The sequence below is a fragment of the Pelodiscus sinensis genome, chromosome 18 (genome assembly GCF_052426305.1).
Source record: "Pelodiscus sinensis isolate ZL-2025 chromosome 18, ASM5242630v1, whole genome shotgun sequence".
Taxonomy (NCBI): Eukaryota; Metazoa; Chordata; order Testudines; family Trionychidae; genus Pelodiscus; species Pelodiscus sinensis.
The window spans coordinates 8727731-8754344 of NC_143069.1; the positions used below are offsets into that span (position 1 = coordinate 8727731).

Below are 26614 nucleotides of genomic sequence, written 5' to 3' on the forward strand. Positions count from 1 at the left end.
CACTGTATGGAGCCTGGGGTCAGTGGAGGAGTCACCAGTATTACATATTGGACAAAACTGTCAAAGCACCAAAGTGACTCTTTTTACCCAGCAACTGGTTAGAAAAATGAATTTCCATCCCATGGAAAATGGCATTATTTTGACATTTTCTTCCATCCCCAATCAAGCCAATGGGTCAAAATACCAACATTTTTCAACAATGACAAGTTTTAAAAAAAGACTTGAGGAAATGAAAGTAAATTCAGACTTGAGGAAATGAAAAAAAAAAGATTTTTTAAATCCAAATGAAATTGTTACCAAAACCACAAATTACATAAGCATGAATGGGAGTCGATATATACATTTTATAAGCAGAAGTCCAATAAACTAAATATGCCAAATGGATCCCTGTTATAGCCAATATTTAAATGGGATTTAACAAAGAGAACCCCTTTTACTGAATGCAGGGAACATTAGCTTATTGATTCTAACTGTGTGTTCTCTTCTCTGAATGCCTACTTTTACTTCTTGGACAATATTTCTTGGATCAGAATATGTAGTTACTATGAATCAATCCGCTATTTCATTACTTCACCAAGAATGTCCCCTTCATATGCTCAACCCTTCTCTGAACCCCGCTCTCCGTTGCTGCCCTCAGTCAGGGCAGACCCATCTGCAGACTTCACCTCCCACTCTGAACTTGGAGGGATGTAAAGAGGCATCTTACTCGTTCTGACTGGTCCACTATGCCTTGATGGGTATCAGACATCATCTGCTGCCATCTACCTCTTGGCTGGGACTTTTCTTCCCATCAGTCTCAAGTGATTTCAACTCTTAGCAAGCAGGACAGAAGAAACACATTTAACCTAAAAAGATTCCTAAAGATGCCTATCTAGCTCTTCTCTTTGAACAGTGGGGGAGAACACATCTAACCCATGCAGGCTGGAGAAAACATAAATATGATTTAGATTAGAATAACCTTCCCTCACCCCTTTTTTCCCATACGCTATGTCTACACTGCAGGGGGGGCTTTTTGGAAAAAGGTACGCAAATTGCGAATCACAATTTGTGTACCTTTTTCTGATTCTTTTTTCGGAAGAGACTTTTCCAACATTTGGCCTTTTTACATTGGGCGAAATGCAGGAAAAACCTCCTCTTTCAGAAGAGCCCTTATTCCTCATAAAATGAGGAATAAAGGGCTTCCCAGTGCATGTGCCCGCTTTTTTGGAAATTGGTCCAAAAAAAGCGGATGCTTTCCCTGGATGTGGCAATATTATTTCAGGGTATCCAAGAAAAATTCTGTAGTGTAGCCATAGCCATAGCGCTCTGAAAGTCAGGTCCCTGCTTAGCAAGGTTCTTTTTGATAATTATGAGCCCTTCCCTTTGGAACAAATTTAGCAAGATCCTGCTTTTCTGTATTCCCACAAAATTACAAACATTGGTAACCATATTTTAGCTCTCCCTGCATTTAATAAAACAATAGCTGGGGTAGAGTCACAAATTAAGTTAATTACAATAAACAAAGTAACACTCAAATCTGCAAACTATCTAACAAATCTAAGCAAAGCAGGAGCAAACTGTATTTACACACCAACACACTCAGACTACGTCTACACTGGCATGATTTTCCGGAAATGCTTTTAACGGAAAAGATTTCTGTTAAAAGTATTTTCGGAAAAGCACGTCTAGATTGGCAGGACGCTTTTCCGCAAAAGCACTTTTTGCAGAAAAGTGCCCATGGCCAATCTAGATGCGCTTTTCCACAAAAAAGCCCCGATCGCCATTTTTGTGATCGGGGCTTTTTTGCAGAAAACAAATCTCTGCTGTCTACACTGGCCCTTTTGCACAAAAGTTTTTCGGAAACTTTTCAGTAGAGCTGCTTTTAGGTACACTGGTATCAGAGAAAGAATTTAGGTTGTTTTCTTCAAGCACAGCCAAAGGCTTTCTTAATTTATAGCAGAAGTGACTTTAAAACACCCCCTATGCACCCACGGAAAGGAAGGGCTGTTAAATGTGAAAATTGGCTGAAATGTCTCTTCTCCTGTTTATTTGGCCATTCAGAACATGGGACTGACGCCTCCACAGTCCATTGTCATTGTCTGTGGTTCAGATCAAAGGAAACTCCTTGGTTTTTCAGTTTCAAACAGGAAGCTGGGGCTGAGGGATGGTGCAGGGAGAATGTAGTGAACCCTCGTTTCATACAGACAGCAGCAACACAATCCACAGGAGATAACAAACCAACCTGCCTATTGTCACAGCCCTGAGAAGCAAAAGGAGATGCAGACGTGAATGCAGCAGCTTCCTGTACCTGCTACCAGAAGCAACTCAGTTGGGAGGGGCTGTGTCTGATCTTCTGTGAATCCCAGTGGGCAAGAGGAAACCCAGAACAGATTCTGGTCTCCTTGTCGCCTCTCCTCACCAAATCTCCTGATGATCCCACTGCTGCTTCTCTGGCTTTGCTGTGAGTAGTGTGGATATTCCACCTTTTCTTTTTAGTTGAGACTGAGAGCAAAATATTTGAGCCTGGTCCCCTTAATTAAAAGGCAACATTTTAATAACTGGTCTAAAATTGAATTTAAGGGTAAGGTTTGCCAAGTCACCTAGGGGATTTCAACACACAATTCTCATTCACCTTAACAGGAATTGAGAGTCCAGATCCTTTAGGGCACACTTAAAATCTCAGCCTTAATTTTATACACATACTGAGACACACATATAAAGCTTAAGATTCTACCATTGCAAATTCAGTGTAACTCCACTTGACTTACTTTTGATTTGAACTGTGCAAATTTGGGGCAGAATGAGACCGTAAGGAAATATCACTTATTTAATCAAGATATCTCTGTTTAAGATCCACCACTATAGAATGGAACTTATTTTGGAAGATTAATAGCCTATACATTGAAGATATAATCATTTAATGTTTTGTAAATGCCAGAATTTCTTTTCCATTGGGACACCTACAATATGCAAACATGAATAAAGAGCGTGAAATCTTCTTGAATAATCCAAAATGGAATTCAAAAGAAGTCATAGGGTACATCTACAACCCTATTTCATAGGGTACATCTGCAACCCTATTTCAAAATAACTAGTGCTATTCCGAAATAACTTAGTCCGCATCTACACAGCAGGCTGTTTTTTTAAAATAGTATCTAAATACTGTCAAGTTGGAAGACTTCTTACTCCAACTCCTGTAATCCTCATTGTACAAGTGCTCAGTTTGGGTAGCTTATTTTGAGGTAAGCTCTGCAGTGTAGGAATACCCCAGTGATTAGAGGTGGCTGGTTTCCACATATATTTATTTGTGATCTAAGAAACAAGGAGTCCAATTCTTATAATAAATAATCTGATCAGTTTTATTTGTCAAGTAAGAAAAAATACCATGCCAAATATTTATTTAAATCTTTGGAAATAATTGTTGTACCTACACTGTATTTATTATTTTAAGCACCATTCTTTCCCTTTTACATGCTTTCAGTGGTCTAGTCGGCAAGCATCATGACTTTAGTTGCTGAGTTTAAAGAGAGAGCAGAATGGGAATTTTTCATGGTAGTGAAAGTTCCAGTAGTTGAGAATATGTTCTGACTTCATTTCAAAACAGCCTCACATTTTAAAAATCTTCCTCCGTTCACATACTCAGAATTTCCTTAAAACAATCTCCTTTTCAAATTCAAATCTCTTCTTAGTCACAGTCTAGAAGGAATTTTTTTATTTTCAATTGTTTGTCTTAAATCCCTTTAATCATCTATGTGACAGCAGAAAAACAGGCATGTCTTTCCAAGCAATAAAACAAAATACGACTGACTAATTTTCACATGGACAATTCATATATAATGGAATTTTAGAAGCAGCAATTTTGCAGGTGACTTGGCCTTTGTCTGATATGAAATAATTTCAGAATGGCTCAATTTTTTTCAAAGCAGACAACATGGAAGAATAGTGATAGAAATGTAGCTGTGTTAGTCTGGTGCAGCGGAAACAAAAAACAGGACTGTGTAGCACTTTAAAGACTAACAAGATGGTTTATTAGATGATGAGCTTTCGTGGGCCAGACCCACTTCCTCAGATCAAATAGTGAAAGAAAATTGTCACAACCATATATACCAAAGGATACAAATTAAAAAAATGAACACATATGAAAAGGACAAATCAAATTTCAGATATTTGTCCTTTTCATATGTGTTCATTTTTTTAATTGTATCCTTTGATATATATGTTTGTGACAATTTTCTTCCACTATTTGATCTGAGGAAGTGGGTCTGGCCCACGAAACCATCTTGTTAGTCTTTAAAGTGCTACACAGTCCTGTTTTTTGTTTCAACATGGAAGAAGTTCTACTAGGGTGCACAGCAGAGATTACCTCAAAATAAGCTACATAAATTGAGCTAGGTCAATTGCGTATCTTATTTCAAAACAGCTCATTTTGAAATGGGGAGCATCTACACAGCACTTATTCTGAAATAGAGCACCCTTCCTCTGGCTTTCCTTATTCCGATTACAATGAAGGTTACAGGAGTCAGACTAAGAAGTTCTCCAGTTTACAGCATTTCAACATTATTTTGAAATAACTGCCGGCTATGTAGATTTCGAAAAAACATTGCTGGGCAGACGCACCTCTAGATTTTAATAGGCAATGCATTGTCTAGAGTACTGCAAGGAGCTCCCAGGGAGTCGAGTAATGCAAACGCTGCTGTTTGTGAGCCCTTTTCCTGACAAAATCATTCCACCACCTATGAGAAGGATTTGTATTGTTAATAGGAGAGCTCTCCTGCAGAAAATGACCCATTTGCCACTGAAAAATTTGTGTTTCGAATGAACGGGGTGTTAAGCCTCCGTGAATGACAAATGTTTTGTTGTTTAATTGGCAACATAGACAAAGCCTTAGATTTAATCTGCAAATCCACAAGGGACCCTGGATCATAAGCTATAAACCACCATTGTATTTCATTTCCTTTATATCTCATAAGAGAAAATAATATGCAGCTAAAGGTATTATTTATCTCTGGTCAGAATGTGCCCTGACCCATTCTAGCAACAGGTGAGTCTGGATTTACCCAATAGCAGGATAGAACAAAGCTTGAGCCTGTGCCTAAAACTAAAATTGTGTGTTTATTTTAAAGGGGTTCATTTCACAAATCAAGAAATCTGCAGCTCTCCGGGTGAGTATTTCCTCCACATTCCTAGAGCAGAAATAAATTGACACTGCAGAAAAAGCCTGCAATTTCTGAAAGACTAGCAATGAATTCCAGGGACAGAAACTGTGAGGAGCTGGGTGGGGTTATGTAGACTGGGTTAAAAATATTAATTGTTTATTAGATGAAGGTCTCTATATTGAGGGAAATTAATTTATTTACCAAATTCCACAGGAACATCTAGAAAAATACTGTGCAAAATACTTTGGCAGATAATTAATTTAATAGCAGTGGCGTAATTGACCAAACAGCACAGTGATTGAAAGCTGATCAGCAGTATTAGTTTGTGAATTGCTCTTAATGAACATATGCTCTTGAGTATAAACAACCAAAAAAGGATGCAGTAAAACTAAAAGGTAAACCCTGGGCTATGCAGGAATAAAAATAAGAATAATTAAAAAGATGAATCACTGGAATTTTTTCCCTAAACCAAGGCCTCAGACTTCTTTTCCGGATCCAAGTCCAGCCTGTTTCCCACACCTGCTCTGAACCCCTTGGATGGCTCTGGCAACCCATATAGGGAACTGGGATATAGCAGACTTTTTCATAAGAGCCTTTCAACCCCATTTGGAAATAGTGGATAATGCACCGGGTCAGCAAACCCAACCTATTGCAAGCTTCTGCAGTCACAAGGGCCCGGATATGTTATTTTGCTTGTCTTAGATGGTGCCTATATAAAAAATTTCCTCCCCAAACTTCCCATGATGCAAGGATAGATCAGTGTCATTTGGAAAATTAGGGAGAAAGAACCTTGCTTGTAAGAAGGAGTATGGAACACTGTCCATAGTCTGTCTAACCAGGAATTTATAATTCTGGGCTGTCTCTGACTTTATGAATTGGTGTGACTAGTGCACAATTAAAATCAAGGCACCTAGTTTTAGTGGCTGCTGATAAATTGGAACTATTTGTTACAGTTGGATAAGTAACTCTGAGGGTGCATCTACACAGCTGGTTTTTTAACTCAAAATAAGCTACACAAACTGAGCTACATCAATTGCGCAGCTTATTTCAAAATTGGGAGCATCTACACAACACTTATTTCAAAATAGAGCTCTCCTCATCCGACTCCTTATACAATGAGGCTACGTCTAGACTGGCATGATTTTCCGCAAATGATTTTAATGGAAAAGTTTTCCGTTAAGAGCATTTGCAGAAAAGAGCGTCTAGATAGGCACGGACGCTTTTCCGCAAAAGCACTTTTTGCGGAAAAGCGTCTGTGCCAATCTAGACGCGCTTTTGCACAAAAAAGCCCAGATCGCCATTTTCGCGATCGAGGCTTTTTTGCGGAAAACAAATCTGAGCTGTCTACACTGGCCCTTTTGCGCAAAAGCTTTTGCGCACAAGGACTTTTACCGAATGGGAGCAGCATAGTATTTCCGCAAGAAGCACTGATTTCTTACATGAGATCGTCAGTGTTCTTGTGGAAATTCAAGTGGCCAGTGTAGACAGCTGGCAAGTATTTCTGCAAAAGCAGCTGATTTTGCAGAAAAAACTTGTCAGTCTAGACACAGCCTGAAGGTTACAAGAGTTGGAGTAAACACTCCTCTAGCTTGACAGTATTTCAACATGATTTTGAAATAACTGGTTGTGTAGAGACAGAGACAGAGACAGAGACAGAGGCAACAGACTGACCCCCCCACTTCCTTTCCTTCTATGGGCTCTTTGGGGCAACATTTCCATTGGGATTTTGTAAAGGCCCCAAAACCAGGCAGGTGACCTTATATATTGGGCCAAAATCTCTGCTAATGTCCTTAGAGCACTGGCAGGTTCCATCATTAAGGAAATAGACCCATTGTCTTTAGCCGAATGTTTTTATTACTCAGGTAACCTCTCTGCTCCTCAGCTACTTCTAGACAAGACATCCTCTGAGGAAGGAGTCAGCTTGGTCCTGAAGTGCAAAGTACCTGCCCTCTCTCCTTTTTCACGTGTTATTTTCTGCAAAGATGGGAAGGATCTTGGAAGCTGGCCAATGCAGGAAACCAAATTTGCCTACAGCTATCGAGTGAGTGTGAACAACACAGGGAGATTTACCTGTCTGTATCAGCACAAGGATGATCAGAATCAGGAAAAGAATTCACTTCTAAGTGACTCCCAGAACCTGGATGTGACAGGTAAGACACTAAACTTGCCTTAATTATACAAATATTCTCCAATATTAGAGAAATCCAAATGGGCTACGTCAGAATGACCAATGGTTCTTCTAACCCTGTACACTGTCTTCCGACAGTCGCCAATGCTAGGAACTTCAGAGGGAATAATCCATCCCCTGTAATCCAGTCCCAGCTTCTGATGGGTGGAGGTTTAAGGACACCCAGAGCATGAGGTTGCATCCCTAACCATCTTGGCTAACAGCCATTGATGGGCTTGACTTTCATGAACTTCTTTTTTGAATCCTATTACTACTTTGAACATCACAACATCCCCTGGCAAGGAGTTCCACAGGTTGACTGTGGAGAAGAAGTATTCCTTACGTTTGCTTTAAACCTTCCACCTATTGATTTCATTGGGTGCCCGCTAATTCATGTGTTATGTGAAGGAATAAATAAAATTCCTCTTTTTACCTACTGGTGCCGATTTGATAAAATGGACAAGAAGTGAGAACAAAGGGGCCCAAACAAATCTCCTGTAAAGTGGGTTGAGAATGTTGTTGTTTGTGGAGACAAGTCTCACAGGGATAGAAAGACTAACATGTGTAATTGGGCATAAACTTCCATGGGTAAAAAAGGTTGGAGTAGAAATTAGAGGCAAGGATATATTATATATTACATTATATATTACTGGAAGTTTGACTGAGCATTGCATTTTTCTTCGTTTAAATTATTGTTCTGGGGTGGATCTGGGAAGTGGGGGGTTCAGTATGCAGGCTGCCCCAGGGAAGAGAATAACCCCAGCCCCTCACACTGCAGCAGCTTGGGTGGGGAAGAGAGGGAGAGGTAAGAAGTGCCTATCCATAGTCGCTGCTGCAACAGTGAGCACACAACCCGGAAAACAGTGCATGTTCCCCGGCTGTGGGACAGACCGACACACAGACAAACAGACACACAGACAGAGAAATATATATTAGATAGCTGTCCCTTTCTCCACCCTTGTCCCCTGGCTCATTCCGCAGCATAACTCCCTCCTGCTAGACCTTTCCCTTTCCATTTTATGAGAAACAAGCGAATTCCAAGCTTATCCCCTTGTCCTGAGATAATGAAACCCTGACCTAGCTTTAAGAAGAGAAAGCAGCATACCGAATTTGGTGGTCCTAGCTGTTACGGTTTAGGAGAGGTTCTTGAACACATAGACTCACTGATGGACGGAAGAATAGACAGACAGACACACCTTTCTAAAGTACATAGTAAGAAAATTATTATATTATATTATATTATATTATATTATATTATATTATATTATATTATATTATATTATATTATTTCTTTAAGGTAGAGGTGGGGAATCTCAGGCCTAGGGGCTGAATGCGGACCCCTGGCTTGCCTGGATTTGGCCCCTAAGGCTAAGGGGTTCTCCCATCCCGAGTATTAGAAAGCTCATGCCTGCTGTGGAACTGGAGCACACAAAGTCTACTAGCCTGGACCCCATTAGGTTCTGGCTTGTGAGGGGATTGTGGGGAATGTCTTTCTCCTCCGTTAGGGGCCACGTCAGTACGGGGCTGGTTTTTCTTTTTTTGCTTCTCACTTGTGTGTAGCCCCAACTGATTTTTCCATGGGTCAGTGGCCCCTGACCCAAAAAAGGTTCCCCACCCCTGATGTAAGGTATCACAGGCCTCTTCATTGTTTATGGAGTGAGATGAGTCAGGGCACTGGTTTCTTTGGGGAGACCCCTGCCAGAGGGTTCAGGAATGTGTGTTTTGGAGCGTGCTTGCATACAGCTGAGCATGCTGCCCTGACTATCGCAGTCTAAAACTGCCTAGTTCTCTCTACAGACCCCTCCCTTTGGAGTCAATAGGAATATCTACTGCAACAGGTCCAGAGAGCCAGATTCGATCCCTGGGGACTCATTCAGGGGCACAAATCTGCCTTCCTCAAGGCCTAATGTGAGACCCCAACACCACCACATCATGCCTGAGGAGATGGTGAAAATCTAATGGAACAGGCAATGCTCCATTCCTGGGTGGATCTTAGTTCTCCTCTCTGGCCACTTCGCTTCTGCCTAACCAAAGTGACTGGATCATCCACCATGAATTAGCCCCACAATATTTAACTTAATTAGTGAACCACAGAAACTGAATAATGGCCTGAATGGAGTCAAATAGGACTCAGCCTTGCTCTCCAGAGTCCTGGGACTTTCCATGATGTAACGTAGGGTTGGGGAACAATAGGCCCAGAGGCCAGATGTGGTCCCTGACTTGCCTGGATCCAGCTCCCAGGACTCAAGGCTAGCATTGGGTAGCCCATGCTGGCACTCCATCCCTCGCTACCCCTACCCAGCTGGTTTTTCTGTGGGTCCGTACTGAGACCAATCCTATTCAATCTGGAAGGGCCTGGTATGACCTACAAGAAGAGGCTGAGGGATTTGGGTCTATTTAGTCTGCAGAAGAGAAGAGTGATAGCAGCCTTCAACTTTCTGAAGGGAGGTTCCAAAGAGGCTGGAGAAAAGCTGTTCACAGTAGTGACAGATGGCAGAACAAGGAGCAATGGTCTCAAGTTGTGGTGGGAGAGGTCCAGGTTGGAAGTTAGGAAAAACTATTTCACTAGGAGAGTGGTGAAGCACTGGAATGGGTTCCCTAGGGAAGTAGTGGAGTCTCCATCCCTAGAGGTGTTTAAGCCTCAGCTTGATAAAGCCCTGGCTGGGTTGATTTAGTTGGGATTGGTCCTGTCTTGGGCAAGGGACTGGACTTGATGACCTTCTGAGGTCTCTTCCAGCTCTATGGTTCTATGATTCTATGAGTCAGTGAACCTATTTATAAATCATCTGGAGAAAGGGGTAAACAGTGACGTGCTCAAAATAGCTAAGAACAAAGCAGACTGTGAAGAGTTTCAAACAGATCTCACCAAACTACGTGACTGGGCAACAAAATGGCAAATGAAATGTAATGTTGATAAATGTAAAGTAATGCACATCGGAAAAAATAATCCCAACTAAACATACAATATGATGTGGGAGGGATAGCTCAGTGGTTTGAGCTTTGGCTTGCTAAACCCAGCTTGTGAGGTCAATCCTTGTGGAGGCTGTTTAGGGATTTGGGGCAAAAAATTGTCAGAGCTGCTACTTGATCCTGCTGTGAAGGCAGGGGACTGGACTTGATGACCTTTCAAGGTCCCTTCCAAGTCTAGGAGATAGGCAATCTCCGTTAACTTAATTTAAATGTAGCTACAACTACTGAAGAGAGAGATCTTTGTGTCGTTGTGGATAGTTTTCTGAAAACATCCACTCAGTGTGCAGTGGCAGCCAAAAAAGCAAACAGAATGTTGGGAATCATTAAAAAAGGGATAGAGAATATAACAGAGAATATGTTATTGCCTCTGTATAAATCCATGGTATGCCCACATCTTTTATACTGCTTACAGATGAGGTCACCTGTAACATATATTGGCATTGGAAAAGGTTCAGAAAAAGGCAACAAAAACAATTAGGGATTTGGAACAGGTGCCGTATGAAGAGAAATTAAAAAGACTTGGACTTTTCATGTTAGAAAAGAGGAGACTAAGGGGAGGTATGATAGAGGTCTATAAATTCCTGACTGGTGTGGAAAAAGTGAATAAGGAAAAGTTATTGTTCCCATAACATAAGAACTAGATGTCACCAAATGAAATTAATAGGCAGCAGGTTTAAAACGGGGTGAAGTAAAAGCAGCTGGCTTAACATGGGATCAAATCAAGACTATCACTAAGGATCGCAAGAGATGGAAAATGATTGTGGAGGCCCTATGCTCCATTAGGATCCCAAAGGACTTTAGATAGATAGATAGATAGATAGATAGATAGATAGATAGATAGATAGATAGATAGATAGATAGATAGATAGATAGATAGATAGATAGATAGATAGATAGATAGGTTTAAAACAAACAAAAGGAAGTTATTCTTCACACAGCACAGGGTCTGCCTATGGAACTCCTTGCCAGAAGAGGCTGTGAAGACCAGGACTTTAACAGGGTCCAGGAAAGAGAGAAATTCATGGAGGTTAGGTCCATCGATGGCTATTTGCCAGGGTGGGTAGGAGTGGTGTCCCTAGCCTCTGTCAAAGGCTGGGAACAGGTGATGGGAGAGCGATTGCTTGAAGAATCCCTATTCAGTTCACTCCCTCTGGGGCATCTGACATTGGCCACTGTTGGACAACAGGATACTGGACTAGATGGACCTTTGGTCTGACCCAGTATGGCCATTCTTATATTCTTATGTTCTTATGTGTCAGCGACCACCAACCCAAAAAAGGTTCCCCATTCCTGTTGTAATGGATGAGAAGCCTATACTTTCAGGAGACTAGGTCCCCAAATAACCACTGCTAAAAGACAATTGTGCCATTTAAGAATGGTAATTCAAAGCCTGGCAGAAAAGAGAGCCACTAGAAATGCTACACTTTGGTTTTGTGAAAAATGAAATTTTCCACCAGAAATTGTTGGTTTTGAATTATCTGTTTTTTCTCTCGTCCTCAATAAAATTGAAATGGGAATGTCAAATTGGTCCATTTTGTTCTGAACACTACACTGAACTGTTTTCACATTGACATTCCCAGTTTGAGACGTCTCAGAAAGTTCTGTTTTGTGGACACGTTTGATATTTTGTTTCTTTATTGAAATTTAGAATGGAGGTGATTTTTGAACTGTCAAAATTTCCCATGAAAAAAATTGTCTTTCCAACAGCTGCAGTGGAAACCACTTAAATTATCAGACTGCACTTACTGAACTGGATGTTTTTACTCCTTTCATGATATCAGTGGCAAGTGATGACCATTTAATTTTAAGTCTTTCTGTAGTTTTAGAGTACGTCTACACTGCACGGCTATTTCGAAATAAGCTATTCCAGAATAGTGATTCTGAAGTAGCTTATTTTGAAATAGCACATCTATAGTGCAGGGAAGCTTCAAAATTAGTTCAAAGCAGGCTTCCCTAATGTAGACGCGCTATCTCGATTTAGAGCCCCTGGAGGCACTGGGGAGGAATAATTTAGAATGGCCCTGGGGAGGGGCTATTTCGAAATAGCAGCCGTGGGGAGTTTACACACCCCTTATTTCAAAATAGCTATTTCGGAATAGATATTATTCCTTGTAGAATGAGGTTTACAGATTTCAGAATAAACGGTCTGTTATTTCAAAATTATTTTGAAATAACAAAATGGCTGTGTAGATGCTCTCATTATCTCAAAATAATGATACAGTGTAGATGCACTCTTAAAGAAGATGTATGTAAAGCTTCCAGATGAATGCAGTAATTTATGTGTGACCTGAACTGCATCCACTCCACAGATGCAACACCCACGTCCAACAGAAATGTAACTGAAGTTCAGCCACTTCCCAACGGTAAATGAATTTAATTATGCTTGTAGGTGGCTTGCGTACCACATATAAAGCTGTTTTTTTAAGTTATGGGTAATGCTAACCTGGGATGGGGTCAAACGGATCCTGAACCCAGAGTCAACAACTTCAATCCACCAGCTTGTTGGAGAACTGGAGAAAGTGTTGAAAGTAGGGAGAAGATGTGAAATTCACCTCTTTGATGCAGTCTGGTACAAGGCTTTGAGAGCTAAAATGCATACACCCTATGCTGACCCAGGTATGAATTTCTTTCATTGTGTCTATTGAATTATATTGCTCTAGCATTGCTTGGTTAAACAGGGTATGTCCTGCATTTTGCTTCAGCTACCCCAGACTAACACGGCTACATTTCTATCAGGGTATGTCTACACTGCAATGCTATTTTGGGAAATAGCTATCCCACATCTTCACAGCAAACCCATTATTTCAAGCTCGCTATTCCAATGTCTCTGTAAACCTCATTCTATGAGGAATAAGGGATGTTTCAGAATCACACTTTATTTCAAAATTTGGCACTGTGTAAATAGTACCAAATGATGAAATCAGCTATTTTGAAATAGTATCACAATAAGATACACAATTTGCGTAGCTGAAATTGCGTATCTTATTTCAAGTTATGGTGCAGTGTAGACGCACCCACAATGTCCTGAGAGAAAGCATGAAGAATGAATAGGCCTGTAGCAATTATTCTGAGCTTTCCTTTGTGGCTGGGCAGTTTCTTTATTGGGGCTGCCAGTGCCCAAAAGCAGCCAATCACATTGTGGCAGCCAGCCTCCCGTTTGAATTTTGGCTGGAAGGAGATGAGTAGAGTTGATGCTTCCTCCTAAAATGTGGGCCAGCCATATCCCACAAAATCTGTACAGCTTCCCACCCATAAGACACATGCAGTTCTCCCACCAGCTAACGCATCCAGCTAAGCTCAGGGTTGATGCATAAGTTAAACACAAAAATGATAACAAAATAGAAATTCTGTTCTGTGGGACACATTCTGACAGTCTGGTGAGTCTACATTTGTTTTTGAAAAATGCTGAAATGGCAAAAAAATGATTTTTTTTAAATTTAGAAATGTGAAAAATTGAACATTTTGACACTTTCTCTCAAAATAAAACATGCTGATATTCCTGAATCAAAACATTTCATTTCAGTTTTTCTGCACTGGTCTATGTGTCTGCTTCGGTTGTCACACAGCATTATGGGAGTTCCCAGAGCACAGGGCATCATGGGAAATGTAGTGTGTCCAGGGGCCCAGGACCACTAAAGAAAATGGAGGCACGACACAACCAATGTCCCATGAGGCACCACAATAACGGGCAGACTAACCCCGCACTGATTTTCCCAAATCTTAAAGAATCAACAAAATCTACGTTTTCACATGAAAAAATCTCAGTTTGCTGGAGATCGTATTTTTATGAACATCTGAATGGAAAACTTCTCACCAGCTCTAGTTCTATGTCAAATGCCCCATTGCACTTGTTGCCTGGCATGTCTCCATATGCTGCTTCCATTTCCATGCCTTCCTGCATGCTACCCATGATTTATGGAACACCTTGCCTTTGCCAGTTTGGCAGTGCATCCAGTTCCCTACATTCCCATCCCTCCTCAGTCCTCAGCTCGGCTCCTGTGGGACTCACCACAGTAAGAGTAAAACTCATCTCTGCAGGAGACAGTCCTTGCCTGGCAGGTGTCCCTAGACTGTGAAATAAACTTCTCCAGAAACTAAGGACCATCACAAACCTCTACACCATCCGCTCCAAGCAGTCGGTGCATTTCTTCCACTTTCTTTCTCTCACGTCAATTCAGAGCAATGTGTATATTTTTAAAAGCCTTACAAAACAATTCTCCTCGCTGTGCACACAGTGAGGATTGAAGGATTGAAGAACAAACAGTGAGGATTGAAGAACAAACAACACATAACAGATGTGAAGTCATGTCACTTAATTCACTACTGGGAGGCACTTAGATACTACAGTGATGAGAGCCACATACAAACCATATAGAAAAGAACTAAGAAACACCCATAGAAAGAGAGCCAATATTATAGACAGAAATTCATACACTATCATACGCCATTTCTCCCTTTAGCTATCCAGTAATTTCGGATTTTTCTCCTCAGTGTCTTTTCCATATTGACATTGAACCATTTCTTTCCTAGGATCCTCCTCTAACGTAATACTAGGAATCGCCATTCCTTCTACCCTGGCCCTAGTGGTGGTGTGTTCCCTTTTGGCCAGGAAAGGGAAGAGTTACACTCATCACTGCCCACTGCAGCCCAGATAAATAGTGAAAAACAGTAACAAAATTGGTGGAAGGCCTTGAACCCTTCAGTAATTTAAAATCCCGCATGGGCAGGACAATGCAGCATCTCAGCTAACCAATTAGCAAGCTCAGAGTAGACGAGGTGGATAATGTGTCTGCCAATAATTAATGTAATTTAATGGTGAAAGGTGGAGCTGGAGCTGTTGCCATGGTGACAGAGCTAGCGCACCTTTGTCCCCTTTCTCCGAGTCTGCCCGCTCAGGTGCTAGGCATGATGGCTTTACTGCTCCTGCACTGGAATTATGCTGTTGGTTTGCTCCCATGTATCCACTGGGTTTACCCAGCAAGTCCAATTAGGTTCAGCACAGGGAGTTTTTCCTTTGGGGGGGGTTGTCATGAACAGAAGGCCTGTGTCTAGAATGGAAGAACTTGCCAGCTGTCTACACTGGCCGCTTGAATTTGTGCAAGAACACTGACGATCTAATGTAAGATTGTCAGTGTTCTTGCAGAAATACTATGCTGCCCTGTTCGGGAAAAGCCCTCTTGCGCAAATGTATTTGTGTAAGAAGGCCAGTGTAGACAGCTAAAAACTGTGAAAATGGCGATTGGGGCTTTCTTGCGCAAAACCGTGTCTAGATTGGCACGCATGCTTTTCCACAAAAAGTGCTTTTGCGCAAAGGCATCCGTGCCAATCTAGACGCTCTTTTCCGCAAATGCTTTTAACGGAAAAACTTTTCCGTTAAAAGCATTAGTGGAAAATCATGCCAGTCTAGATGCAGCCAAGGAGTCCTGACCAATACCTGGTGACTAAGGGGTTAACTGAAGTACCTAGCAAAGGTGTCAGCCAGGAGGGGCGGGCAGTCAGACAATAAAAATGCAGGTAGTAATTTCAAACTGGAAAAGAGGGTGTTTTTCTTTCTCTCTTCTTTCTTTGAGATCAGAGCAGTTTCTCCCAGGTATTGAGAGAGATGGGGAACACCTCTCTCTCTCTCTCTCTCTCTCTCTCTCTCTCTCTCTCTCTTTCAAAAGGAATGGACTGGACTTTTTGAAATGTGTAAACAGGGAAAAGTTTAGCTAGTTCATCAGGGTTTATTGTTTTCCTTGTTTGGGGGTTTGGAAATAGTCTAAGCTGGATAATTGTTTTTCCCTTTTGTAACTAAGGATTACAGCCCCAGGACTTTCCCTGAGTCTATGTCATTTGTGCCTATTTACTGCCTAGCCAACTTACTATGCTTGTAATAGGAGTTTTGTCTTGGTAATAAAAGAGTTTTCTTTTTATTCTAATTAACTGGTATTGCTTGACTTTTGTGTCCTTAGGATTAAGTGCCTTTTACAAGGGAAGAGTACAGTGTTGTCTTTGGAATCTCTCTGTTTTCCCAACTCCAAGCAAACTCTTTTATTATCAAAACAAAACTACTGTTGCAAGCATAGTAAATTGAGTAGGTAGTAAATAGCCACAATTGACACAGACTCAGGGAAAGTCCCTGGGTTGTAATACTTTGTTACAAAAGAGAAAAACAATCAGCTGCGAGGAGCCAAACAGAAGGCTGATCACAGACTGTGTGTGCTTCATGGTGATTTGTACAGACTTTAAATGACATTTTCTATTTATTTTTCAGTTCTGTTGAAGAGGAGAGATACAAGGTAGGCTGCGATCACCCCTAAGCGAAAACATGGCTGATATTCTGCCCATACAAACTCCCTTTATGGAGGCTGGCTTTTCAGAAGGGCGTCTCAATGCCCATTTAATGGGAGCTGAGTGTCTAAATCCTACTTCAATCAATTCAAACTGCAGCTTCTTCCCAACCCCATTCTGAGCTCCAGGGGCTACAGAGCAGCATTGACAGTGAGGAGCACACGGAGTGGGGTACCCCTGGGTTGGGGGAGGCCCTGGGGGCCAGGAGATGGAAATCTAGCCCAGCTTCTAGCATTTCCTATCCCATTAGGATGGCCCAGCTCACAATTTTGGCCCATTCACACTCACCACTGCATGCAGCCTAAGTCCTCACCTCACAAAATACCACAACAGCCAACCCCGACACTGCCAGATCACCTCACTGAGCTGGGATGTGGCTGGCCAAAAAGTGGTTGAGAATCTGGCCTTGGTGCACGCTGGCTCTGCAGCTGATGACTAGCACCAATCAGAGTTAGTCAGGACATCTTCAACACTTGTTTTTAATACAAAAATGTTGATTCTTGGAAACCAAACCTTTTGCTGAAATGTGTCCATTGTAATGATATTTTTCTCAGGAAGATTTCCCAGGTCCCAGGATGGAATTGCTGATTAGAGACAGTGTCTGAAACCCTTATGGTTAAGCCCATCACATAGGCTATGGGAGACCCAAGTTCAAATCCTGAATAAGACTGCCATGAACCTTACCACGAGGCTATAGAGCCAGTTCCTCTCTCTAACATGAAGACTCTTTGATCAGATTTACACTTCAGCGGATGAGACTGAGGAATGTCAAAATGTCTCATAGCTCAGTGGTCAGGCTCTCACCTAGTATAAGTCTCTGATTCACATGGGGTAGGACAGAGATGTGCCTTGCGTCTCCCATATCTTAGAGGAAACCTCACAAGCAAGGGCAGCTGCTAACCTCCTTGGCTATACTGTGCATTCATTTCTCCACAGGAAACACGGTCCAAGTGAGGAGATTCCCAAAAGCCCTGAAGATCAAATTGAATGTAAGATGCTGCTTTTCTCAGTGCTTAAGACTGGTGTTTGGGTAAAACAGAACAACCAAAGCAAGCTGACAGCAGGGCCTATAGGGATTTCCCATCTACTTGATGCCAGGTGTTATATCATTTGGACTTCCACAGTTTAGAAAGAAATCACTGGAAATACAGAGAGCTTGAGCAGTTGCAAGTGTCCATTTTATTTCATAACACGGAACTAACTAGAACCAGCCCAAACCAGCTGGGCTGACCCTTCGTGACCTAACGCAGTTGCTATAATAAGATCGATATCCACAACCTAATAAACAACACCGGGTTAGAAGCAGGAGCTGGAATAAAGGTTAATTAGAGTTTGTTGTGAAATGCTGACTGCTGGGGGATGGAGTATGGAAAATTTTCATTTCCTCCGTGAAATTTCTTCAAGGAATCTGGAGGGAAGGGGGGGTTCAACAAAAAATGGGTAAAATGGTGAAATATTTTTGAAATCTAATATCACTAGATAAAAATAACTTTTCATCTAAAACATGGGGGGAAATGACCAAAATGAACATTTCCAGCAACCATTTTCATATTGATCAGTCATTTATACATAGATTGCTTTTTAAAAAGTTGTAGCAGCATCATTTTGACCAGCTCTGGCATTAACACAAGTTCCCTGGCATTTCAAGCAGAGTTCATATTAATATATTCAGTCTCTTTCCTCAGATTCCACAAGCATTGGATTTGACAGGGCCAGCACTCAGGTAAGTGAAAGCGTGAAAGTTATTAATTTATTGACAATACCATAGTGCCAGGATGAAAGAAACTGACCTGTGCAGTTAAGCCAGCATTTTGTAGCTAACAGATTTACCAGAAAATGTGAAACCTGTCCTTCTTATTGCTATGTTTCCACTATCTTCAAGAAGTATGATTTACAGAAGTGACTGAGCAAGTTAGTAATAATTCTCCTACCTCTCATAGATGTTTTTAAAATCTCAGTCTCAATTTTAATAACTAATTTCCTCCCAGAGATACTACTTTCTCATTTGTTGTTACTGCCGCTCTGCCATATCTATTGGTCAAACTGGTCAGTCTCTATGACAAAGAATAAATGAACACAAATCAAACATCAGAAATGGTAACACATATAAACCTATAGGGAAACTTTTTAACCTGCTTGGGTGCTCATTCTTGGATGTAAAAGGAATTTCACCAGCCAATTACAGAGAGAGTGTGCGGAACTGACCTTCATTTGCAAATTTCACACTGTTTCCCTGCGTTTGACATTAACTGGATGTGGCATTATAAAGCCAGTCTCCACTGCCTTTAACGCTGCATTTTTACATCAAAAGCTAAGTATCTGACACTTCCAGCCCATTTGTTTAGCCTCGTTAGCACTGGTCCTACAATTGACAGGTACCTTTCTTTCCTTTCTTTTTCTGTTATCATTTCTGGGTTTTTGTTATTCCTTTACAGCTCATCTGATGAAGTGGGTTTTGCCCACGAAAGTTCATGCTACTATGTATATATTTTTGTTAGTCTCTAAGGTGCCACAGGACTACTTGTTGTTTTACAAGTTCTTTAGTGACTCAGTCATTTTGATTAAACATTAATTTTGTCCCTCTTGTTTATAAATTGCCTCGGCGGGTTGTGGAATCTCTATCACTGGATATGTTTATGAGCAGGCTAGACAGACACCTGTCAGGGATGATCTAGACAGTCCTTGGTCCTGCCGTGAGGGCAAGGGACTTGACCTGATGATCTCTTGACGTGCTAGTGTTCTATGATTCTATTATTCTATTTATTAAAGGATCTATTGCATTTTCCTCCCAATAAACTTATAAAAGCTCTTATTTTCCCTAACGTCTTTGCCTGTATCACCCACACCTGGTCATTACTGCCCTCTGTCTCCACCTGTGATGATGCTCAGGTTACTCGGAGTTCTAAGGCACCTCGTTAATGCCTGCTATTACCATGAGGAATCTTCTCTCTTCCTGCTAGGGGTCAGCTGGCTGATCCTATCAGCCACAGGCAACCCATGTGGGCTCCAGTGTTTCTCAGAGAGGCAAGTGCCAGGCAAACTCCAACCCTGAGTACTCTGAGTGGAGCCCCTGTGACATTCAGCATCTTAACCACTTACAGAATTACCAGATCCCAAAGGCCCAGTACCCCGCAGCTTATAGTTACACCTGAGAACACAGCTCAGCATTGTACACAGCACTTAGTTCACGGGAAAAGCACCTGTGAGCTTATTTAACAAAGGAGAGAGATTCAATGGCAGCCGACAGAAATGCTGGAAAAAAGGGTTACATGTCCATCAAAACCAGCCAAAGTCCTTCTCACTGCATTTTAACCAAGATAGAAACTACACCCACTGGCACTTTGTCCCCTTCCCCTGGTAAAGGACCTCAGAGCATCTTTCTGCATTCCTAGATATCTCAGTCCAGTACTTCATTCTTCACCTGTAAAGCAGCCACCCCACCCCCGCTTTTAACATCATTCTCATAATTATCCCCCTGCCTTCTCTCCATTCACAGGTGACTCACTATGCGAATAGAGTACTACTGTAAGACGCACGATGGTCAGCAAGGGAAACAAGCATCTCCCACCTCCTTGCCTTGAGCTACAAGGTCTAAAGAACACAACTACCAATAGACACATACCTTCTTCCGTATTCTCTGCACATACATTTAGAAAAGATTATGAGGACCGGTGTGACACACACTTTCATGTGACACTGTTTGGTGAACTAGAAGGTAAACACCAGTCCCATTGGACCCCCGTAACTTTTATACCCCCGTGCCCTCTGCAGATGGCTGCAAGAGGCCCATGGGTTACACCACCCATCCTGGTTAATAAATCTACTTTCCACTAGCTGAGGCTACACAAACTCCCAGTTTTAGATCCAGAAGTTCTATAGACAATCCCGACTGCAGGCAATTTCCTGAGGGATTGCACCCACGTTTTAGCCTTTGCCCATACAGGCAGTCCCTGACTTACGCGGATCCGACTTATGTCGGATCCGCACTTACGAACGGGACTTTCTCGCCCCGGAGGTTGAGGTGGCAGATTGCTGCCTGCGAGCTCCGGGGCGAGAAAGCCCCGTTCGTAAGCTGCTCCCGGTGCCCCTGGTCTGCTGGAGACCGTCTCCAGCAGACCACAGGCACCGGGACTGAAGCCGCAGCCGCGGCGGGGTCCTGCACCTCTGAGACTTTGCCAGAGCAAAGCCTCAGAGGCGCGGCACCCTGCTGCGGCTCTGCTCCCCGTGTCCCTGGTCTGCTGGGGGGGGGGGGGCGCAGCTAGTGTGCCCCCCCCCCCAGCAGACCAGGCTTTTGTTGTGGAACCTGAGGCAGAGCAGCTGGGGCGCTGCTGATTGGTCCTGCAGCGCCGCTCTGGGCACTACTGGACCAACCCGGCAGCACCCCAGCTGCTCTGCCCCAGGTCCTGATTCAGCTGCTGCTGGTCAGTTTCAGCAGTGGCTGAATCAGGACGCCTGGGGCAGAGCAGCTGGGGTGCTGCTGGGTTGGTCCAGTAGCGCCGAGGAGCGAGGAGCGGTGCTACTGGAGCAACCCAGCAGCACCCCAGCTGCTCTGCCCCAGGCGTCCCCAAGTCAGCCGCTGCTGAAACTGACCAGCGCTGACTACAGGAAGCCCGAGGCAGAGTTGCTCTGCCCCAGGCTTCCTGGAGTCAGCCGCTGATCAGTTTCAGCAGCAGCTGACTTGGGGACGCTTGGGGTTCTTAAGTTGAATCTGTATGTAAGTCAGAACTGGCGGTCAGTTTCAGCAGCGGCTGAATCTGGACTCCAGTTCCGACTTACATACAGATTCAACTTAAGAACAAACCTACAGTCCCTATCTTGTACGTAACCCGGGGACTGCCTGTATATCTCTTCTGAAGCCTTCACAGACTCATTTACACACTAACGTATGTGCCCTTTTTCCACAGGGCTCACAGCCCAGCGGAGACACAGCGGTGACCTGCACAACAGTAGGTCCTTGCACAGACCAGACAGCAGGTCTTTCGCCAGCTGGGGAAACAGATGACTTGCATCCTTATGGCACTGGTGAGCACACCTGGCAAGTACGAACCCCTTTGAGGAGGGACCTAGGTCACACAGCTTAGGTTGGAGTTAAAGCTTCCCCAAAGTGCAGAGGACATTCTGGTTTGGTCTCATCCTAGACATGCTGTTTTAATCTATGTAGGTTCTTATCCCACCCACCCTATGACAGTAACCGTGCAACTTCCAATAGCGCATTAAGCAAGACGACTAATGTCTGTCCCATGGGGTTCATTCTCTCGTCTGGCTGGGGAAATGGATTTTCTGTCCCCTAAAACATTCAGAGCTTATCCAAGAACTTCACCCAGAAATCAGGACACGCGACCTACAATTTTGAATATTTTCCATGAGACAAAATGAAAAATGTGAGGGCTGAAATGAAAACTTTCATTTTGATTAAACAAGGGGGCTCTGCTCCCTGCTCGCTACGCTCACCAAGCTCCATCACTGTGGGCAGGCAGCCCCAGCTCTCCCGCTGGGCCACTGGAGGGTTGGGTCGAGGCTGGCCTGGCTCTCTTCCTCCAACCACCAGGGCATTGGACTGGGCCAAGGCTGCCTGGCTCTCTCCCTCTGGCTGCGAGGGATAAGGGTGTACGACTTCCAGCCCACCCCACGTGTTGTGGGAGGAAATGTGGCTCTGCCCCTCCTCCTCCCGGTGTCATCACATCACTCTGTCATCCCATAGAAAACTTTTTTTATATATAGAGAGAGATTAAACTGTTTCCTTTTGATTTAGACCTTTTTCGGGGGGGGGGGGGGGCATTTTAATGAAAAAGAAAGAACCTTTCCAAACAAAAATGTATTTGGAAGTGAAAAAAATGAAAACTTTTCTTTCCCAAAATGTTAAAATAGAATTTTTCCCGCGTTTTCTCATATTTTTTTTTAATTTTTAAACAAAACTTCATCAAAATTAAAAAACGTGGAGTTAATCAGGAATACTGTTCTGGAAGGACTCCCCATGTGAAGAAGCTGTAAGAGGAGAAGCTGGTCAAATGTTTTTGCAATAATACACATACTGAGAATAGAACCATTCCCCCTGTAATGTGTTTTATTCACATAAATATACTCAATGCATTCAGTAGGGCTGCTTGTGAGAGCATGATTAGAACACCACCTGCAACCAGGTAGATGTAGAGATGACTGAGGAAGTGATTTTTGGATTCAGTGGCCAAATCAAAAAATCTGGGGAAAAATATGAGTTTAGCTCATGACCAAAACGGATTTTGTTGTTTTTTCTTGTGAAATATTTGGGTTGAATACATAGCTCATGTATTTGTGACTTCACGCATGAATGTCAGTTCAAATGAAAAGGCCAACATGAAATATTTTGATACTTCCCTCAAAAGAATCTGTGGGATGTATTTTGAAATATATGTAGGCACTTCCATTCAGGTTATCTCTGGTTCTAACATGTGATCTAGTCTGATGTTCTGCATGGCACAGGCCAGAGAACGGCCACAGAATAATTCCTACAATAGTGCTTAAAAAAACATTCAGTCTTGGCCTACCCCTCTGATGTTGCCATGACTATGAAATGAGCTAGGGTTTTTGTTAACAACCCTATATTCCCTCTGGATTTCAGGTAGTTCTCTTGAGTTGCTGTGAATGTTAATTTCTATGATGTGTCTCTCTCACACCTTTTCTAGATTTTGGCCTCTAACATGGATTCTCTGAGAACACTAGCCCAGGGCTCCACTGTTGCAAACTCTTTGGATTTGTTTTCTTTTTTGTGTATCTGATTTTTTTTTCTTTTGGGAACATATTCCAGCCCTGAGTGACAGATCTGCTTCAGAAGAGTAAGCAATCTGTTCCCAAGCCTCCACTAGCTCAGATCATTCAACCACTAGCTATGCCTTTTTTGGAGCAAATGGTACATGAAGAACACAGATTTCAAGTAGATCAGAATTTCCATCTTTCCTGTTTAACATTCTATCAAACTGTTAATGCAGTGGGGGCTGGACTGGGCTATAATCCTGGCTATGCCATCTGATGGCATAATCGAGTCATAGCCACACTCTGAGAGTCAGTTTTCCCAACTGTAGAGAATAACAGTGATCTCCTTTCTAAAGCATTTGTGTAACCACCACAGGCAGAACAGAACCTGGGACCTCTGGGTTTAATGTAGGAGCCTTTACAGCTTGGCTACATCTACTTTTAACACAAGAGTTTTTGCGTTAAAGTATTTGTGCAAGAGAGTGTCTACACTGGCATGTGCTTTTGCACACGAGCATCCATGCCAGTGTAGATGCTCTCTTGCGCAAGAAAGCTCCGATGGCCATTTTAGTATGAGGCACATGAGCAGTGAAGGCCCACAGCGTGTGAAGGGACACATCTTGTGAAGGCCCACAGCGTGTGCAAGCATACATTGTGTCAAAGCACACATTGTGTGATGGCAAACATTGTGTGAAAGCACACAGCGTGTGAAGGCAGACAGCCTGTGAAAGTACACAGCGTGGGAAGGCAGACAGCCTGTGAAAGTACACAGCGTGGGAAGGCAGACAGCCTGTGAAAGTACACAGCGTGGGAAGGCAGACATTTCATCTCTTCCCCCAGTACACAGTAGCTTGCCAGCCTGCACTTTCATTTCCCTTTGTGTCTATTGCAGAGTGGATGATTTGGCCACTTGACTCCTCTGAAGGAGGGGCTATCCTCAGGCCAATACCCGCGTGAGGCACCACATTGCAAGCTGCCACGTGCTGTTTGATGCTGCAGAAATGTCTCCACGAGTTGCAATGCAGCCATTTTGACTGTTCTTTTGCCCTTTGCATAATCATAGCCAGGGCCCGTTCATGGATGAGGCAGTTCTGCTGCGTAGGGTGCATGTGAACCACCCCAAATGGTCACGAGAGACAAGGGTAGTAAAAAGCTCATTTAATGTATAACCCATTTCAAGGGGTTCTTTGGATTAGGGATGTGAAAGGTTAACCAGTTAACCAGTAAGCAACCAGTTAACCAGGGGCCATGGGCAGGGGAGCTACTGCAGTCCCATGGGACCTGCCACAGACAGGGGCTTCTCCAGCCATCTCCTGCCACAGACAGGGGCTTCTCCTGCCACAGACAGGGGCTTCTCCAGCCATCCAGCTTCTCCAGCCCCACACAGGGACCCAACCCAGAGAACTCCACAACGGTGTCGCCTGGAGAAGGTGAGTGGGAGAAATGGAGCAATTCATCTCCTGGGGAACAGAGCTCCCCGCTCAGACGCCCTTGGGGCCATTCGGGTGTTTGGAGGGGGACGGTCCCTGCACAGCGGGAGATGGACAGACCCTGGGGACGCCCAGCTGTGGGGCAGTGGGGATGGGGGCACTGGGCGCGCAGGGCAGGGATTGGAGCACGTCTGGGGAGGGACAGACAGACTCAGACCTTGTCTGCATGAGACCTCGGCCCCAAATGCCCAACCCCCCCGGGGAGCTCAGAAGCAGTCGGGGCTGTGGGAATTAGCGCCCGGATGGGACATGGCCCGTGGGGCAGCCAAGCTCCCCTGAGCTCTGTGAGGCAGGGGGCTGCTCCCCTGCAGAAGGGACACCGCGCCCATTCCAACCCCTCAGGGACTCCAGGGGTGAGTGGCCCCTGACTGGGGCAGGGACCGTCTCTGTGTCTGGTGTCCGTACAGCACCGAGCACGCAGGGCAGCTGGCCCAGGACAGGGCTCCTGGTGATTAGCACGAGTCATTAGGGATTGTGGTTTCCATGGAGCCAGGCAGGGGCTGTATCTCGCTGAGGGTCTCACTGGGACCCATCCTGCGATCCCAGGGACACTGATCCAGCCCCAGTCCCTGTGTCCCATCCTCACTCCAGGGAATTGGCTCAGCCCATGGTGTATAGACACCCTGTATAACTAGCCACAGATTCCGGCTTTCTCACACCCTCCCTGCCCCTGAGTGTCTTTGTTCCACAGATGCCCTTGTGGGCCAAGGGAAACTGCAAGATGTCTTTGTAAGTGCCCCCCAAAACTCCCCAGCTCTGTGCCTTGCCTCACCCCACACCAATGCACCATGCACCCCCTCACTGCGTATGAATACCCCCTGCTGTCTGGGATCAGGACTGTCTGGTGTGTGGCTGTGTGTGTTTGTGTCCTGGTTTTGACTCATACACATAGTGACTCTCTTCCCTCCCTACCCCAGGAGCCCAACCCCAGCGCTGAGGGACTCACCTATGCCGAACTGGACCCCCCAGCGCTGCAGACTAAGCGGGGGGCCCTGTCCCCAAACCCATCCTGTATGCCGCAGTCAGCACCTGTCCTCTGTCCCCATAGAGGAAGTCACTAGATCAATGGGGCAGGGAGGATGGTCCCCAGAGAGTGATGCAGTGACCCCCCCCCCCCCCCAGAGAACAGGCTCAGCTTATGGTCTCTCCTGAATCCCTTCCCCCGCCCGCATCTGGTACTGCCCCACCCAGTCACATGCCTCACCCTCAGTCCCATGGGTACATGCGCTGGTCTCAGATTCCCTCCCCTCTCCCTGTGGGCACACACCCTGGTCTCAGACCCACCCCCATGGGCCCACCCCCTGGTCTCAGACCCACCCCAATGGGCCCACCCCCTGGTCTCAGATCCCCCCTGTCCACTCCTGTCTGTCTGCAATACTCACTGAGGAAGACGATGGTGAGAGCAGATGCCATAATGGGCCAGTGAGGGGCACCAGCCACACCCCTTTTCCCAGCTCCACCCAGCCTCAGATAAGGAGTTCCACTGCATCCACCACCCCTTGTTTCTCATCTGCAGGCAAAATCTCATGTGGTCACAGTTACCAGAGTTCTCTGCAAAACCGAGGAAACCCTGAAATCATCAGCCTAGCCAAATGTCCAGCAGCACCAGCTTGTCCATGTCTCTGTGGGGAGGGAGGGAGGGAGAGAGGGAGGTCGTCTTCTTTGGGGAGGGTACACTAGGCTGGGAGCCGGGTTGTCATAATCAGGAGTGCTGACCAGTGTCTGGTGACTAAGGGGTTAACCCTGTAGCTAGCCAAGTATCAGATGGTAAGTCAATAACAATGCAGGTAGAA

The 26614-nt window shown here is 44.1% G+C and overlaps 2 protein-coding genes across 2 annotated transcripts in view; both read left to right on the forward strand.

Moving 5' to 3' along the window:
• LOC142823325 (uncharacterized) overlaps positions 1-26614 on the forward strand; it is a 167700-nt gene that overhangs the window by 11247 nt on the left and 129839 nt on the right. The window lies entirely within an intron of this gene.
• LOC142825118 (uncharacterized) lies at positions 2248-12692 on the forward strand. The gene is made up of 4 exons (XM_089770361.1): positions 2248-2440; positions 5103-5141; positions 6998-7285; positions 12582-12692. Exons 1-4 carry the CDS (start codon positions 2410-2412, stop codon positions 12641-12643), a joined length of 420 nt encoding a protein of 139 aa, XP_089626487.1. The 5' UTR covers positions 2248-2409; the 3' UTR covers positions 12644-12692.

What these genes read in the sequence shown, in the direction of transcription:
- LOC142825118 (XM_089770361.1), top strand. Translation starts at nt 2,410, where the DNA reads ATGATCCCACTGCTGCTTCTCTGGCTTTGCT. An exon ending in GCTGCTTCTCTGGCTTTGCT is followed by an intron (nt 2,441 to 5,102) that starts GTGAGTAGTGTG and finishes TTTATTTTAAAG; the next exon opens with GGGTTCATTTCACAAATCAA. An exon ending in CCAGAACCTGGATGTGACAG is followed by an intron (nt 7,286 to 12,581) that starts GTAAGACACTAA and finishes TCCACTCCACAG; the next exon opens with ATGCAACACCCACGTCCAAC.